This window comes from Hylobates moloch, unplaced genomic scaffold, assembly GCF_009828535.3.
Source record: "Hylobates moloch isolate HMO894 unplaced genomic scaffold, HMol_V3 SCAFFOLD_8, whole genome shotgun sequence".
Classification (NCBI taxonomy): domain Eukaryota; kingdom Metazoa; phylum Chordata; class Mammalia; order Primates; family Hylobatidae; genus Hylobates; species Hylobates moloch.
In genome coordinates, this window is record NW_026652283.1 from 98,731,978 (window position 1) to 98,751,371 (window position 19,394).

At 40.6% G+C, this 19,394-nt stretch overlaps 1 protein-coding gene across 4 annotated transcripts in view; it reads right to left on the minus strand.

Moving 5' to 3' along the window:
• TGFBR2 (transforming growth factor beta receptor 2) overlaps positions 1-19,394 on the minus strand; it is an 87,292-nt gene that overhangs the window by 39,947 nt on the left and 27,951 nt on the right. For all 4 annotated transcript variants that reach the window (XM_032162233.2, XM_032162232.2, XM_058443171.1 and 1 more), the window contains 2 exons: positions 9,177-9,345; positions 3,602-3,792 (listed from right to left, as the gene is read on the minus strand). In XM_032162233.2, coding sequence (XP_032018124.1) covers positions 3,602-3,792; positions 9,177-9,345 — 360 coding nt within the window. The remainder of the gene's footprint in view (positions 1-3,601; positions 3,793-9,176; positions 9,346-19,394) is intronic.

Here is a 19,394-nt window from a genome sequence, read left to right on the forward strand (position 1 = left end):
GGAAATAAAAAGAGGAAAAAAGGAAAGAATTAAAAAAGGAAAAAAGGAAAACCTTCACAGGTTTTAGTGCCTTACATATCCCATTATAAATCCTAGCTTTGATACTTACTAATTGTTTGATCGTAGACAAAGTGTTAAATTTCTCTAAGCCTGGTTTTCTCATGCATAAATAGGGATACTAACAGTGCCCACTTGCATGGGGTGGCTATGAGATTAAATGAGGTCATATTTGGAAAGGGCTGAGCTCCCTGCACAGCGACAGTATGTTTTCTCTGAATATTAACTATCATTAATAGTAGCACTAGAAATAAAGATCCATACTTAAGATCTTGTGGCTCAACTTTTTTTTCTTACATATTAAAAAAGGTAGATGTACATAATTATCATCCATTGTGTAGCCGCAGATCAGGAACTTGCCAGCAAGAGTACTGTACTACTAATAATACAGCCACAATGCACTTCATAGCTTTTGCGTTCACCACCTTGTTGGACTTGGAGTAGAGAAATCAACATTAAGAGTTTTCATCCTGGCCGGGTGCGGTGGCTCATGCCTGTAATCCCAGCACTTTGGGAGGCTGAGGCAGGTGGATCATTTGAGGTCAAGAATTTGAGACCAGCCTGACCAACATGGTGAAACCCCATCTCTACTAAAAACACAAAAATTAGTCGGGCATGGTGGCAGATGCCTGTAATCCCAGCTACTCGAGAGGCTGAGGCAGGAGAATTGCTTGAATCCAGGAGGCAGAGGTTGCAGTGAGCCGAGAGTGTGCTGTTGCACTCCAGCCTGGGTGACAGAGTGAGATTCTGTCTCAAAAAAAAAAAAAAAAAAGTTTTCATTCCTCAATATAAAGAAGAGATGGTGGCAATAAGGGGAGAAACGGAATATAAAATGTTGCTCCTAATGTCTGCTGTTTTAGGTGGAAGAAATATCCCACCACACAGAAGAGAGATGGTTAAAAAGCAGACACCCCCTACCTCGTGGAGCATTTTAGAAGACTCTGAAATCACCCAGACATTTGAGTCATCAGCTGTGAAAGGCTTCCTGTACTGTACAGTGAGAAATTGTCTTTATGCTTATTATCTCACTTCATAAGAAAGTCTGAGAATAAGTAAGAGGAAAAATATGAGGGATGCCCATGATGATCACTTGAGTTGAAATACTCTGAAAATGCAAGTCATTAATATCTGAAAGGCTCATAGCAAAATATAAAATGCATGATATATTTTGACAAAGATATTCAATGATAAAATGTAGATCCAACTTGCGGGCCATGTATCAACTTTTGTCCTTTTGGAGGAAATAAACTTGTCTAATGTAGACAAGCCAGTATACAGAAGGAGAGAAAAGTTTCTTCAATGCTAGTAAACATGCCTGGGTATTCTACTAACAGAGATTAATTCCTTTGGCTTAGCCTAGGCCTTCTTTTAAAACTACTTGAAGAAAGCCGACCTGGTAAGTCAGAATATCAGGTGTTACCATGCTTCATGTGATTAAACTATTTAGATTTCCCTCCTAACTCAAATCACATAAAGAACATGAGGCCGAGCACAGTGGTTCATGCCTGTAATTCTAGCACTTTGGCAGGCCAAGGCAGGTCGTTCACCTGAGGTCAGGAGTTCGAGACCAGCCTGACCAACATGGTGAAACCCGTCTCTACTAAAAATACAAAGATTAGCTGGGTATGGTGGCACACTCCTGCAGTCCCACCTACTCAGGAGGCTGAGGCAGGAGGATCACTTGAACCTGGGAGGCAGAGGTTGCAGTGAGCCAAGATCGCGCCATTTTACTCCAGCATGGGCGACAGAGTGAGATTCCATCAAAAAAAACAAAAAACAAAAAAACAGAAAAGAAAAGGAGAGAAACGCATCATTTATAGGATGAGAACACAGGAAGGAAGAGTAATCTGGCAAGCGTTGCCCTGACAAGATGTGCATGCCTGCCTTCAGTTCACGGAGAAGTTGGCCTGGGGGATGTTGGACAGGAAGATAGGGAGAATGGCAGTAGGCGAAGGACACAGGAAGAGAACAAGCTGGATCTGCAGTGCTACTGAGCACCAAACACGAAACATGAGGACACATCTCTTCTCGCAGGTGGAATGCACATGGCCGCAGAGATAGGGTGTAGAGTCAGCACTTGTATTTCAAAAAGATTTTTTAATTAAATCAGACCTGTTGTTGACTAAACTAACTTTTACACTATCACACTGGTAAAATTAAAAGACTTATCCATCCCCGGTGTTGGAGAAGGTACACAGAAATCCATATGCTTACATCCTTTTCAGGAGGAGAATAGTTTAGTAGTGCTTATTCAAATTTAAAATACACATAATTCTAATCTAGAAATTTCACTTCTGGCAGTCTGCCTTGCAGAAATATTAGCACAAATGCATGAGATATTTTTACAAAGATATTCAATGTAGCATTAAGTGGAAAAACTGAAGACAATCCATCAACAGGGACATGATAAGATCCATCATGGGAGATGATATGAAATTCGAGACTAAATTAAAAGATGTACAGTATATCTACGTGTTCTATCTTGTTTAGAAGGAATTGTAAAAGTGGTTGGGTATAAAAAAGTGTTGCAAAATAATATTTATAGTATGATCAAATAGTTGCACTGAAAGATGGATGGGTGGATGGAAGGATGGACAGATGGATGAAAGGAAGGAAAGAGAAAGGAAGAGAGGGAGAGATTGGGAGAGAGGACGGAGTGGGAGATAATATGAATGAATGATAGAGACGTGTGCATCTAATACATTGTCAATACAGATGATCTGTTGCATTGGGTGTGAGGGGAGGAGGGACATGTACTTCCATTTTTAATTTGCACACACTGTCGGATTGTTTGAAATTTTAATGATGAGCATATACTACTTTTGTAATTAAAAACCACTGAATACTCTTCTTATTAAAAATTGAGGGAATAGTGTATGCCTTCCTTTCAAGCTGAGTAAACGCTGAACTTCAAAGATGGAGGCTAGTATCTAATCTACTCTTCTCCTGGCTCTAGGAGTAAACTTTGGCTTATTATTTCCTCTCTGTATTTCAATGTTTCTCTCAAATGGGATCGATGACAAGTACCCTAAAGACAAATCCTGGGACTATGTACAAGAAACGACATCAGTTATAAAGAAAGTCCTCCTCTAAGATTAAACAACCCCATCCAAATCTTTAGAACAATGGTTACCAAATTTTAGCTGCACAGAATTACTGGGAGGGCTTGTTAAAATACAGATAGCTGGGATTCACCACCTATGTTTCTGATTTAGTGGGGCCTGAGAATCTGCATTTATAACAGGTTCCCAGGTGATACTGATGCTGGCTGCTCAAGGGGCTGCACTTTTCTCACCACTGCTCCAGGTGAAAGAAACTATTTGTCAAACACAAATAATAATGTTTGCCCCAGTCAACCATATTTGATGAGAACCAGAACAAATCCTGCTACTCCCTAAGCCCCTCTTTCCGCCAGCTGAATGGGCTCCTAATCTACTGTATGGAATCCACCACAGGAGGAATGTGCTCTACGACACTGCAGACCAAGGATGCAAAAAATTGGCACAGATCTCAGGTCCCACACCCTTAAGAGAAGAAAACTCACCTTCTGAGAAGATGATGTTGTCATTGCACTCATCAGAGCTACAGGAACACATGAAGAAAGTCTCACCAGGCTTTTTTTTTTCCTTCATAATGCACTTTGGAGAAGCAGCATCTTCCAGAATAAAGTCGTGGTAGGGGAGCTTGGGGTCATGGCAAACTGTCTCTAGTGTTATGTTCTCGTCATTCTTTCTCCTAGAGTGCAGAGATTCATTGGAAATGAGGGGAGAGGGAGAGAGAGAAAGAGAATAAATGAATAATATGGCCTCCAGACAGAAAGGCAATCTGGAATACTTTTCCTTCATGAAGTTGTTCCTAACAACGGCAGCTGGTTCCTGTTCTCCAGCATTCACAGGCTGTCCTATAGTCTCCTATGCTTTTCTACTTTTTTCTGTTTTTCCTTTGTTTATTCTTGGAACCCATTTGTGATTATAAACATCACCTGGAGCAGACAGCGTTCCATGGGGGCAGTCCTGGTGGAGAATTTTACATATTGAAGTCTTAATTAAATCATTAAAAGGGAAGACACAGAAAAAAAGAACATTCCTAGGTACTCAGGATAATTTTAAATCTTCTATCCTAATGCAAACCTCACATCACACCCCTAGTTTAACTGGCAAAATCTGTCCTGTCTAGCTATACTGTTTTCAAAGAACATGCCTGGGGAAATAGTCACAGTTTCTCTTTTTTTGTTTGCTGGGCCCCAGAGCATTGCGTGTAAAGGGTATACTCCTTGTCAACAGCTGGTTCTGCCGAGAAAAACGGGAAGAAACATCCCAGATAAAGAACTAGTCTTTCCCAAATTACAGAAAGGAGCAATTCAGAAAAAGCAAACAAACAAAACAAATAAAAGAAATGGAAAAGGATGTCAGGGTGTTCTTCATTTACAGTTCGATGAAATATTTTATGCTGTCATAAACTAACTACTTGTACACTTAGTATCCCTTCATAGCACATATTTGAAGACTAATTTAGCCCAGGGCTCAGAGAATTTCTCACATAGCATTTTCCTTGGGCCCTAGGAAATGCTCAGTTGGCTGTGAGTGTACATTAGATTTTTAAACAACATGATTAATGCCCACTATTATAATTGAACAAAAGAACACTTTGGCTGTCTTGGAAAAGGGCATCACCTCTCTATCTACCTCCCTCTGCTCCCTCATGAACATACGATCTTGGATGACTGTCCAACAAGGTTAGTCTGACATCCTCCCTTTCACCTCTGTCCTTTTTAGATGCAAAATACGTGTTGTCTTGAATCCCGTTCTCTCTGTCTAGAGAGGGAGCAGAAGGAAGGGCTAATTTGGTCCAGTCAGTTTTACTAGAGTAATCTTCTATGAAGATTCTGAGTGCACACATGAGCCAATGCATGCATGTACTCACTCACCAATTTTCCCCTAATCCTCCCTGCCCCATGCACAAAGGCTCACTGCTCACAGCAAGGAAAATGGAAGGCAGGCTAGAAGCAAGAAGCTGCTAAGACACAGCTTGCACCTGTAAAAGATGTGGGGCCATCCCCATGAGAGAAAGAGCAACTTTGACCAATACCACCTTTTTAGTGCTTAAATCAAGGACACTAAAGGACAATAAGTTGACAAAGGGATAAGGGCAAGGGTATGGGTTAGGACAGCCCAGGCAGGAATGGTGCCAGTGTTGACATCCATGCAGCCCAGAGTTGACTCCAGTGGAGGTCCATGTGTCTGCTTGTGAAGGGGCTCAAGGGTTCTTAAACTAGAATTCTGAAAGACACAAGAGGAGCAAGGCTTTGCTAAGTTGGTCCCTGCTGTGACAGGAAGAGTGACAGGCAGAATAATTGGTTGAGGGTAGCTATCAGGACACCAAATGAAACTAAATGAAAGTTGGCATGATCATACAACAAATGATGTATATTTGGAAATCTACCCATCTTTAACCCCAAAGCTACTGGGCAGTCTTCAAATCAGCTGTAGTCATGGAACAAGAACACCTTCCTCCCTGCCCCCACAGTTTTGTGTGTGTGTGTGTGTGTGTGTGTGTGTGTGTGTGTGTGTGTGTGTGTTGTGTGTGTGTGTGTGTGTGTGTGTGTGTGTGTGTGTGTGTGTGTGTAGGTTGTTTTTGGTTTTGGTAATAAAATGAAGGTATGCTGTGCCCACAGAAAGGCACGGTCTCTCTTCCTTGTGACGCTTATAGAGGCCAAAGAAGGAACTGTGAGCCATGAAAGAAAGCTGCTCTATAATTATTGGACAGCTCTTCCAGAGCCTCTGGTTTTCTACCTCTTAGCTACTTAGAGAACTAAAATCACAGAGAGAAAACAACCGTAATACTTGAGACCTGGTGAAGCCCTTAACTGCTTTCTCCACTCACTCCTGTAATAGCCAGGCACAGCTAACTTTTCAAACCCTTTTTGGATACAGCTGTGCATAGGAAAGGTAAATACAAAGAAGTAAATATGGACTTCTTTTTTTGTCCTGCAACATTTGCTCTGAGCCACTGAAGAGGTTGTCAATTTCCACTGAAAGAAGAACCAACATGATAAAATTAATTTTGGAGGCTGGGCGCAGTGGCTCATGCCTGTAATCGAAGCACTTTCGGAGGCCGAGGCAGGCGGATCACAAGGTCAGGAGTTCGAGACCAGCCTGGCCAACATAGTGAAACCCCATCTCTACTAAAAATACAAAAAATTAGCCAGGTGATGGTGGGATGCACCTATAATCCCAGCTACTCGGGAAGCTGAAGCAGGAGAATCGCATGAGCCTGGGAGGCGGAGGTTTCAATGAGCCAAGATCATGCCATTGCACTCCAGCCTGGGCAACAGTGGGAGACTCTCTCTCAATTTAAAAATAATAATAATAATAATTTTGGTTATAAAATATTTCTATCCTTGGAGATAGCTTAAGCATTTTACATGGAATGGGCACACAACTGACATTAGTTAAATGAATTAATGAATGAATGAAAAACACTAAAATTGATTAAAAAACAACAACACTGAAATCTACAATCATAGTAGAGCCTTTCAGTTTCCACATTGGCTATTTTTACAATAGACTCCTGTCTTAGTTTAGGTTTCCTGGAAACAGACCTTGAGGCTGTAAGAATTCTGTGCAGAAGGTTTTTGGAGATGCATCTGTAAGGGACTAAGGGCAGCAGTATTGCACAGAAGGAAAAAGCTAAACCATAATGCAGGTTGCAGCAAAGGCCTCGGTGAATGTCTTGGAAACTCTGAAAATGGGATGGTCCTTCAAAGATGTCCCACATTATGGCAAAATAACCAGGAATTTGTTTCTCTGCATCAATTAGCCATGGGATGATGGCTACCCATGAAAAGTGTCCAACGTGAATGAGGCAGCTCCCATCACTGGAGGGAAGGCTCAGCAGTGATCCTTCAACAGCCAACACTCCCAGGGAATGAGTGCCTTGGTCATGAAGGAGGATCAAGGAGGGCACCACAGCATACCCTATACTTCCCCTTCTCATTATCAACACCCCCAGCTTCACAGGAGAATTTTCTTTGGCCAACACAGGTCAAAATAATGTTCATTGTATTTACCCTTTATAGCTGGGACACCGAAAAGACAGCCTACTCTCTTCGACATGCTCACATTTTTTTGAGGCTAGCAAAGCCTCTGTTCTCGAGAGACTTGATTCACATTCAATGATTTAGGCTTGTATTACTGGTCAGGAAAACAAAAATCTTAATTAAAAGAGCCTTTCTGGGTAGCAAAAGCAAGCGTTCACACCACCGTAGATATTTAAGAAACCACGGAAGGAAGCTTTGAGGCCATCTAGTCTGGTGTCTCAATCTTTCCGGCATTCTATCTGACATATGGTCATCCAGCCTCTCCTGAACTTCACTTGGTGCTTACAGAAAAGGAAGCCTGTTCTGCTGTTGGGAAACCATGATTGTGAAAATGTCCAAACTTATGCTGAGCACAAGTCTGCCTGCTTGCAAATGTTACAGATCCTCCCTCTACCCTTCAGAGTTATGAGGAATATGTTTATTATATTTTCTACCTGAGAGCCTTTCAACTTCTTCAGCAGAACCCACGATGTCTCTTCACTGTACTAACCATGTCTAATTGCCCAGGCCATTCCTCAGACAGCATGATTTCTAGGCCTCTAACCTCACTGGTCCCTCTCCTCTGAACACATTCTTTGTCCAAATCCTTTCTTTGAAAGCGTTACCTAGAAGTGGACATGGACCGGTATCACATCATATTGGCAAGTAAGTCATGACAAGTCTTTGCTGTTAACATTCCTTCAGTTCTTAAGAAACCAGTTCATCCTCTGGTATGTACAGAAGTTTGTAAGGTTTCCAGATCTATCATCAAGGCTAGCTTTACATGGTCTAGGGGTCTCAAATGACTCATTCCCAAAAAAGGGGGAGAGATATTTGGGTTTATATTCTTGTTTGTCAACTAGCCAGGAGCCACATAAGTTACTTTTTAAAAAACGGCCAACAAATTAAAAACATCAGAATAAGTCTGCAAAATGTCCTATCTCATTAATGAATTTATGTACTTTTGTAAAATTACAACTCTTCTAAAGATCAAGGTTGTTTATTTCTTGTTCATGCTCACAATCTATAACCATGAATTAATCAAATGATTCATGAGTATCCACTGTGTATGTATAATTATTATTTGAGATATGTGTATGAGTTGGAGGGAGTGAGACAGAGAGAGAGAGAGAGGAGAAAATGTGATTTGATAAAACTATATAGTTCTAGTTGGGCACGGTGGCTCATGCCTGTAATCCCAGCACTTTGGGAAGCAGAGGCGAGTGGATCACCTGAGGTCGGGAGTTGGAGACCAGCCTGGCCAACATGGTGAAACCCCGTCTCTACTAAAAATACAAAACTTAGCCAGGTGTGGTAGCGGGCACCTGTAATCCCAGCTACTCGAAAGGCTGAGGCAAGAGCATCGCTTGAACCTGGGAGGTGGAGGTTGCGGTGAGCCAAGATTGTGCCATTGCACTCCAGCCTGAATGACAAAGCAAGACTCCATCTCAAAAAAAAAAAAAGAAATATGTAGTTCTGAGCCAAGAGAAAGAAGTCATATCTAGCCCAATGGTTATATGAATGATATAACCAGGATTTCTGACTAAAAAAATAGGTTGTTTTTGTGGTTCTCCAAGTAGATTCCCCATTTTTGGCTGGTAGTTTTCTTTTCCAACAGCCAACCTTTCATCACCTCTTCTTCCAGACCTGAGATTGCCTCAGGAGAACAAAGCTCCTGGTCTCACTATGGGGTGCTGAGGAGGTGTCGGTTAAATGACTACGAAGTGGCAAATCCCTCTTCTTGATACAAGAAAGAGTTTCCAGATTTATTATATATTAAAGATCATTTTGTGATCTTTATGTTTATCATGATCATTTTATGATCATGATACGTTTATACACCCACATAAACATACACATACATGCAGAGAACACCCCTAGAAACTACATTTAATAATCGAAAGAGAGATGGTCTAAGGGAAAGGGAAATGGAACAGATGTTTACATTTAGGGGACAGAGATACACTGACTGTGTGTACTATGAGAATACATGATGTAAAAGGGGGAAAAGAAAGAATAACTTCTTAAAAGTCTTGCTTACCATACAGCCACACAGACTTCCTGTGGCTTCTCACAGATGGAGGTGATGCTGCAGTTGCTCATGCAGGATTTCTGGTTGTCACAGGTGGAAAATCTCACATCACAAAATTTACACAGTTGTGGAAACTTGACTGCACCATTGTTGTCAGTGACCATCATGTCATTATTAACTGAGGAGAGAGAAAGATATATTAAATGATTATCCAACTGCCAGGTAGCCTGCCAATGCATTTCTGAAGATGTTATGCAATTTCAAATGAACTTGATGTCATGAGAATGAATCTGAAGAAAGGCAAAATAATTCCTTCACATCAGATTAGAATTCCCTCATGTATGCAATTTGTAATAAAATCCATTGCACAGTGGTGAGGGGTGGTGAGGGGTTGGGGTGGTTGAGTAGCCACTTGCTTTTGTCAATGGTTGTCATAAGGCCCACTTTCTACAAAAATCTTATCATTCAATAAAGAAACCTAGATGGGCCCACTGTATAGTACGGAGTGCTGGGCCCACAAATAAAAGTACCCTTAAGGAAATTGTAGTTTAGCTGGGTGAATAAGACAGGAAACAGACCAAGTCAGGGTGACCCAAAATAGAGGGCAGCACAGAGGATGTGGGAGCCAGGCGAGCATCACCGCCCAGCTGGGCAGGGAGGCTATAACCTTACAGAGTCATGAAGTGCCACACAAAAGGAGGAACTGTTGGTGGAGGCACAAGACTTTGCAGCCATTTTCCTGACCTACTCCTGAAAGAGCTATAAGGGTCTTCTTTTCAAGGGACTAGTTCTACTGACCTCTCTCTGTGTTTGAGGCAAATCGATTGATTAACCAGCACTTACTGAGTGCCTCCGAGACACAATCCCAAGCATTGGTGAGGCATTGGAGTTACGATCGCAGCAAATAAAAGCTGAATCCACCTCAGGATCTGCCTTCTGTACCTCTCCCTTACCAGTGCCATCACCAACCTCCTGCCCCTTTCTGGGAAGAAGCCAAGTTCATTCCCTCCTCAGGCCTTTCACTTGCTATTACCTTTGTTTAGCTTCCTGTCACTTTTCTGGTCTCTGATCAAATGCCACCTCTTCATCCTACAGCAACTCTGTTTTATTGTCTGCACGAACTATCTGCATCACATACTTGCTAATAATCTATCCACAAAAATGTAAGCTCCATGAGACCTTCTCCACCTCATTTACCTACTATATCTCCAGTGCCAAGAAGAGAACCTGTCACATAGCAGGTATACAAAAATCTTTATTGGATAAATGAGTGAACACAGGATGAATACAAGGAGTCCATGTTTGGCCCTTGATGCCATGTAGGATAGGATACAGAACTTCTTCACTCAGATTAGAGAGGAATGTGATTATAAATGTGATATTCATTCACATTTATTCAATAAAATATGGAAGACAGACTATTCTTTGCAAAATACATGCTGCAAATTAGGGGCAGTTTAAATAAAGGTGTAACACCCCATTCCCCATTTTCTTCCTCAGTGAGATGGTGATGATGTTTACGACATGAGTTTGGACAGTCAGTGAAGTATGACAAGGCTACTAGGCACTCAACCAGCAAACATGAATTAATACGTACATGCTAGACTAAGAAACATTAAGCACTTAGACCACATGGGGTGCTGGAGGAGTTGCTGGGCCATAGAAAGTTGTGAGGTACTTTTCCAAGGCATAACCCTTAGAAAGGCCTAAGCAAAGCCTCATGTTCCCTCTGTTCTTGCCTAGAGAGGAACACTTTCAATGCCTTTCCACAGTCACTCTCTGCCCTGTGAATTTTAGGTTTCTGTCATAGATACTTTGCCCTGCAACTGTCTTTATAGCTTGGGCATAGCACCTGTTTCCTGGGTCTCTAAAAATACAAACATATATAAATTTAAGATTTGCTTTCTTGTGGTAACAGTAAATATAGAAGAAAAAAATAAAGCCATTCATCCCTCTCAGGCCTCAAGTTCATTTCAGGAAGTTTATTTTTAGGTAACAAGCTATTTTGAAATTCTCAGTGTCTCCCAGACCAAGAGCTCTATACTTAGCTAAAAATATAGGCAGAAATACTCTCTGAACTGTGTGTGAAATTTGGGAGAAACACAACAATTAATATGTATTTTTTTCTAACATGTTTATACTTGGATCAATTTTTGAAACAACTAATAATGCTTTAGGTTTCTTTAACATTGTTAAAGCAAAAAAAAAAGTGAAACCACATTTTGTTTATTTCATACATACGTACTTTTTGTATAGAGTATCTTTTGGACAAACATCTATTTGCTGATTAGGAAGGTTTGTTGTTTGTAAATATAAAATCAAATTTCCATGACTTGAAATTCAGCCTTCCAACATTTTAGAATTTTAGCTTAGACTGGTGGCTATCAACTTGGAGAGCATGTTGAAATCCATCACCTGAGGAAATTTAAAAAATACTGAAGGGGTCCCACTCCCAGATAGTCTGATTTAATTTTTCTGGAAGATAACTGAGGCATCAGGATTTTTAGAAGCTGCCCAGATGATTCTAATGTGGAACCAAGGTTGAGAACCCTGGCCTATAATTAGTTGGAAAAAAACACGATAAGCAGAAAACGAAACAGCAACCCCCCCAACCCCACCCCACCACCACAAACATGTATACAACTTATGCTGCTGAGGGGACAGCACCTGGATAAAGCTGGAATTAGTTCCCTTGTGAAAAACATGCACCTAAGGAGAGGTGATTAGCTCTTTCACACCTCAGATAGAAATTCTTCTCTGTGCTGGCCAGTCCTTTTCTAGCAAAACCTTGGAAACATGAGAATAGTGACAGGAGTGAGCAGTGATAGATAAGACAGAAATGAAAACAGATGAGATGGATGCTGGGAGCACTGGTGGCCACAGATGTGTTGACAAATACAAGTGGTTTAAGTCTGATGCTTGCAGAACACAATCAACAGGGAAGAGAAAAAAGGACCATTAAAAGAAAGGGAGAGAAAGGGAAGAAGGATGGAGGGAGAGAGAGAGGAAGGAAGGAAGGGAGGAAGGGAAAGAAAGAGGGAGGGGGGAGAGAGAGAGAGAGAGAAGGTCCACCAATTTGCACAGCTCCAGGCGTACCACTGTAATGGGGCCCCTGGAGAGATACAATACATGTTACTTTATGGGTAGACCCAACGAGAGAAAGCCTTTCCATTGAATTTGAAGAAAAGCCAAACAAGCAACCATACTGCATACAGACACGGGCATATGGTGGGAAGAGCAGTGTACAATAAGAATTTGCACACGCTGGGCACCCACTGTATATGAGGAAAGTTGCCTAAGATACAGCATATTACTTCACAAGAATCCAGCCAGGGATGCCACATTTTTCTCCTTGTTACAGCAGAAGTTACCAAAAGCTACCACTGCTACAGCTTAACCAGAACTTTTTTCAAAAGTCTGTATGCAGGACATGTTCACCACCAGCCAGTGACTCCCTATTAGTTGACCCTAGGAGGCTCCCCAGCTTAACAATTCCAGGTAGCCCTTGAGGTCATATACATTCCAACCTTTGTTTTAAACCAGTATTCTTTTCCTCTATATGATATAGGTCCTCAGGTCCTTTTATGCATACCATATGTACTGGTGGAATAGGTGGTTAAGTTCAGAGGGCAAAGCTACCCTAAACCTTTGCTGGGGTCACCTAAGCTTGATAAAAGCCTTACGAACACACTTTGGAGTGGGGGAAAGGGGAAAAGAAACAAATACAAAATTTGTAGGTCATCTGAGAAGGTTCGCAGATTCTCTGAGGCCCATAAGATCCAGTTAAGTCATCCCAAGCCAAGCCCAGAATCCTCAAGAGTCACTAATAACATGCTCAGTGGTATACTGCTGGTCAGAGTGGGATGAGGGCCAGTGGGAGGGAAGGGTAACAGTCATTTGCTGTATGGGACATTGCATCTGTGCACTCCAAACCACAGGAAAAGATGTTACCAGTCACGACCTCAGATATCAAACAACATCTCCTTATGTTTAATACATGATGTTTAAAAAGCCAAACGAATTGGAAGGATAGTAAGTGCATACATGTGCATAGCTAGGAATATACTCCTCTAAACAATGATACAAAACCCACCTAATTAACCCTATAGCAGACCCTAATCCAACTTCAACATTACTTTTAATCCAGATTGTTAAATTAGTCCAAGTCTCTCTAGTTAAGATATTCTCATATTAAGGCAGTATATAGTCAGCCTTCTGTATCTGTGGGTTCCACATCTGCAGTTTCAATCAACCGTGGATGGAAAATATTTTTTTAAAAAAATAGATGGTTGTGGCTGTACTGAATATGTACAGACATTTTTTCTTGTCATTATTCCCTAAGCACCACAGTATAACAACTATTTACATAGAATTTACATTGTATTATGTATAAGTAATCTAGAGATGATTTAAAGGATATTGGAGGATGTGTGTAGGTTATATGTAAATATTACACAATTTTATATAAGGGAGTTAAACATCTGTAGATTTTGGTCTCCTCAAGGAGTCCTGGAACCAACCCCCCATGGGTACTGAGAGATGACTGTACTTCGATTCCTATAGACTCTCTGTGAGCAGCTAACCATCTTTAGAGAATTTTCTACCCCTAACAGGCAAATTCGTTATTCATAAATATCTCCAGAAAGAAGTTCCAATAAGAATCTCTGTCACCTAGAAAGCCATCCACTAAAGGAAGTGAACATGGGTAGAATCTCTCAGCATATGATAGTATCACATGGCCCATAATATTTCACTTCTCTTCAAATAAGCCCATGAGTAATATCAAAACCTTCACTCTAGGTCATACCACCTTCCCCATTTTATCTCACATTTTCCCCACACTCACTGCCTACAGACAGAGGTTCCAGGTCTTGAGAATATGAATTGACTGCTTAGCTGTGTCTATTTCTGGAACTGCACTATTGTCTTTGAGGGTCAGATGAGCAGCCTAATAAGATTTAGGCTTATTTCAGATAAATATTAGAAATTCTGAATATGACCTCAGTCCAAATCTTTGAAATAGTGTCTATTATTAGCTGAACCATTAGGTAAAATCTCAAGGTTTAACAATAATCATAAACACTTGTCAGAAATGCATTCATTTATTGAATTCATGCATTCGTGTATCACTGAATTCATGTATCTACCTACTGTTGTTTTCTGGAATGTTTTTTGTGGGGGGAAACTTAGAAATTTATTTGTTCTACAAACACCTGTGGATGTCTTGATTAGTGTTATATATTCATAGTAAGACCGCTGAAATGGACACAATTAAATAACATCTCAAAGAATAATCCATGGAAACTGGTGAATAGAATTTACTGTTTTAGAGTACTGCTTCTCAAATATTAATACACAAGTACTTTGGGAATATTTTTAACCTGCAGGTGTAGCATAGTGGTATTGCCAGTGGCTGGCAAGTCTGAAATTTATAGGGCAGACTGGCAGCCTGGGAACTCAGGCAGAAATCAGTGCTGCAGTTTTGAGGCAGTATTTTTTCTCTGGGAAACCTCAGCTTTTGCTCTTAAGGCTGTTCAATTGATTGGATGAGGCCCACTCACATTATAGAGAGTAATTTATTTTACTTAAAGTCAAATGATTTTAGCTGTTAATCACATCTACAACATACCTTCACAGCAACAATGAGATTAGTGGGTACCAGAACCTAGCCAAGTACACACAAAACTGACCTTACAGATAGGAAGGGAGCTGCCACCCTGGGTGATGCCGTGCTGCCAGCCCACCTTATGTTGAGTGGGAAGGCTGTGGAGAACCCAGTTTTTAATCATTGTTTCCCTTTCTCCAGTCATTTTGGAGTTAGTGAAATTAAATACCTATTCTTCACCTTTTTACAGGCATTTCTCATCTTCCAGTTCTTTCCATATGCTTTTCTCTTGAGCCTGACCTCTTAAATGATTGCAAACCCAGAGGCCCTGATCACCATATGGGCCCAGAATTGAAAGCCATGTTCTCTGAAAGGAGGTTTTTAATTGCCTGCAGCATTTCCGAGTCAGATACTGAGGCAGCCATCTGGCAGAAAGCCGCTGTGGCCTGTGATGCTGGCAACAGCAGCTCCGACCCTTGAGACAAGGTGGGACAAGGCTATTGGCCAGTCACACACTTCCTCCCACCCAGAACAAAGAAGAAAGTCAAGCAATCTGAGAGGATTCCCCGTATAATTCTTCAGGAAAGACATCCCCAAGCCAATCAGATACCTTGGCCAATTACTACAACCAACCAACCAACCAAATAAACACCTTGTGATTAAACCAAAGATAGGAACATTTTAGGAATATTTCTTTTTGCTGAAAATCTATTGCACACTCTAATTGGAACTTCTAATATAATACCTTCTTTTTAGTTTTTAAAAATGCGTTTGAACCCTAATGCTTTATCTAATTATACCTTGAGAGAAGAGAGGCGTGGGGCTTTCCTTCAACTGACAGTCCACATGGTCTCTGGGGTACCAAGGTCAATACTAGAGAAACCATCATTTAGCTAACAGGGAGACTATGGCGTGTGCAGGAAGAAAACAGAGACAAGTGACCTGAAGGCATCAATTCTCCTTCTTATGCAAATATTTTTGTAGTAATAATACTTTAAAACCTTTCAGAGATGACAAAGTGAATACTCTAAAATCTCTGTGAAATGACAATGCCTTATAATTCTTGCTTTTAAATAGTAAGTACTCAACAAGTGCCAGAAGAATTAATGCCATTTAAAATCATTATCAATGCTTATTGGAAACAAATATCATCTCATATGAGTTCTCTATATTGTGTTAAAATGCTGCTTTAAATACTACTTCCTGACCATGCCACCAGAGAATAAGCTCTAAAAGTGAAGCATATCAACCTCATTGCTAACAAGAGAAATGCAGATTAAAAATGCATACCATATTTCACCTAACTCATATTGAAAAAGATCAATAAGTCAGATAACACAGTGAGCTGGGTAAAGTATGGGGAAACAAACATCCTCATAATGCTGGGGTGTAAATTGGTATAACATCTCAGGAGTACATGTTATTGATATCAATCAACACTGCAAATGCAAATAGCCTTTTGTCTAGCACTGTCACTTCAAAAAATTTATGATATTCATTGATAAATTCGCTGCAGTGTTGTTTGTAAGGACAAACAGATTTTTTTTTAACCACTCATCAAGAGAAGACTAGTAAAATAAATTAGACAAATCCAAACAAGGAATACGACGCAATGACTAAAAAGCAGGGGGCAGCTCCATGTGGCTATCTTTATAAGTGTTGAAGCCCAGGCTGTAGCATTCAAGAAAAAAAGCAAGATAGAGACCAATGTATAGAGTTACTTGGGCTGGGTGTCTTCTATTGCCCTTAGAGATCAGTTCTCCACCCTTGGTCACCAGACTGTCTGCCCCAGGAGGCTCATCTTTATGGACTACATCAACCAGCTCTCTTGTCCTCAAGCTTCCATTAAGTTTGGCCAATGGGGAGACCCAGCGGTATCTAAGGGAAGCAATGAGGAGCACATTTAGGGTATCTGTACTCTGGCTCCCTCTGTGGAATTTTTTCCAGCTGGCTGAGTCCCTCACTTAGAGGTCACAGGTTCACTTGAGGAGGTCATTTCCAAGATTTACTTCTTCCCTCTCCTTGCCCCTTTGGGCCTAGCAAGTCAACATAGCAATTACTAGTCCCAAGTATCTGCACTATGGTTTCTCCCCTTTTGTGGTGGTTTCCCTTGACTCTGTCCACACCTTTGTAAGTACTTCTTTTACTAAACTCTCCTTAAATCTCCCTAATTTGAGGGTGCCATCTGCTTGCAACTGGAACCCTGGTTGACACACCACCATTTCTGTTTTGTTGTTATTGCTTTTATTGTTTTGTTTTGTTTTGTTTTTTGAGACAGAGTCTTGCTCTATCACCCAGGCTGGAGTACAGTGAAGCCATCTCAGCTCACTATAAGCTCTGCCTCCTGGGTTCACGCCATTCTCCTGCCTCAGCCTCCCGAGTAGCTGGGACTACAGGCACCCCCCACCACGCCAGGCTAATTTTTTGTATTTTTAGTAGAGACAGGGTTTCACTGTGTTAGCCAGGATGGTCTCAATCTCCTGACCTCGTGATCCGCCCGCCTCAGCCTCCCAAAGTGCTGGGATTACAGGCTTGAGCCACCGTGCCTGGCCTGTTATTGCTTTTTAAAGGGAATACATATACATACACACACACACACACACACAACTGCACACACACACATATTCATGCTTATATATGTAGACTGTCTCTGGGAGTAGATGTAAGAACATGAGAATCAAACATTATTTGGCCCTGTAAAAGGAAAATAAATAGGTAGAAAACTGAGGTTGAGAAGCAACTTTTTCATACCCTTCTGTTACTTTTGAATTTTCTATTATTTTTCTGTACTTAAAAAAATGTTTTCATTATAAATAAGCAAATGCAAGGCAGATTCTGTCATAGCAGATGCATGCAGCTTTCATTCAAGTGACAGCCCCACATGGCCTCTGGGCACCAGGATCAGAAGTGGAGAAACCATACCTAATAGGGAGACCGCCATGTGGGCAGAAAATAAAGAGATAAGCTCAAAAGCATCAATTTTCCTTTTCATGCACATATTTTTGTAATACTGATATTGTTTTTAAAACCTTTCAAGAATGACATAATCAATACTCTAAAATCTCTTGAAAGAGCAGGAAATAATTCTAGTAAAATACCTAGTAAGGGCCGGGTGTGGTGGCTCCACACTACACACACACACACACACACACACACACACACACACACACACACACACAACACACACACACACACACACACACACACACACACACATATATATTTTCACACTGAAACTACCTACCATCTGGCCAACAATTAAGGATGTCAAATGTCTGCGATACTCTCCACACAACAAGAGATCTAAAACAAACACCAGGTTGGTTCCTACCCTCCTGTGGCTTATATTCTAGTTTGAGGGGCAAAATCAACAACTGCGACCTCATGTGAATCAGTTACTTGCCTTTAAATGCAAACATGAGGTCAGAAATGGAGACAGAGCTGATACAGGAAGTGTGTGTGTGAGTGTGTGTGTTTATGCATTTATGTGTGTGATTTCCCCATTTGGACTTGTTCAACTGAGGGAATTCAGCTTTGTAGGTTTGAGTTTCACTAGCATTTTGGCTCATGAATTTAGTATTATGCTATGATTGCTTTAAGAAAACTGCATAAACATAAATTTGTATTTACCAAACAATTAAATTAAGGGATTAAGGAATGATTACTGTGTCTCAAAGGAATTCATCCAATGAGGTACTTTAAATTGAAATCTTGGCTGTACCTTTAAACTCAAATTTTTTTAAATGTAATTTACAAGGAAGTTTTTTTAGTCTTCTACAGAATGAAACAAGCTGTAGCTGAACGGAAAAATAATTGGCTTTCTCCAGTGACAAACATAAAATAACTGAGCTGGAATTTCAATTGCATCCTTTCCTATTTAACACTTACCAGCCCCAATGACTCCAAATAAATCCTAAAAATGCATACTTGTTTTTCTTACTTTCTTGTATCATTGAAGAATGAAGTACAATTTGAGTCCCCCCAACACTTGCTGAATTTTCATTTATTTTTCTGTTTTTTGTTTGTTTTTGTTTTTGTTTTTAGTGGCAGGGGACCTCTCTGAGATACAGGCCACATAACAGGAGACAAAACCTAAACATTTAAAATGACTCTTGCAGGTGGAAATATCTACACATTGTTGCCAAAGGCAGTATTTCAGAATTCTAGCACTTGTGCCATATTCAAAAAGCTGAAACAATTGTAGCTTTCTCAATCATGCTCTTTCAGCTCTAATAGGACTCAGTGATTAAAATAAATTTCTGAAAGCTGGGGAGAAGCAAGCAGTTTATAGTAAATACTGTCATCAATACATGAAATTCTTAAGTTTTTCATTGATGAAGCTCACTTTAACAGTGCCTTTATCTGGCAAAGACTGACTGCAGGGACTATGACATGAGTCAAAAACCAGAATGTAGGGTTGGGGGCTGAGAAAAAGAGGAAGCCAGTTGAAAAAGTTAAGCCATATAAATGCAAATGGTATACTAGATCAACTTAAAGAGTAGAATGGAGCACTATTTCATGAACTGTCAAAATAATAACTTTATGCCTCTGCTGAGAAGTGCTTTAAAGTTGGTACTTTACCTAACGTGATAGCAACTGAGAAAGCAATTCTCCCTCAGTTG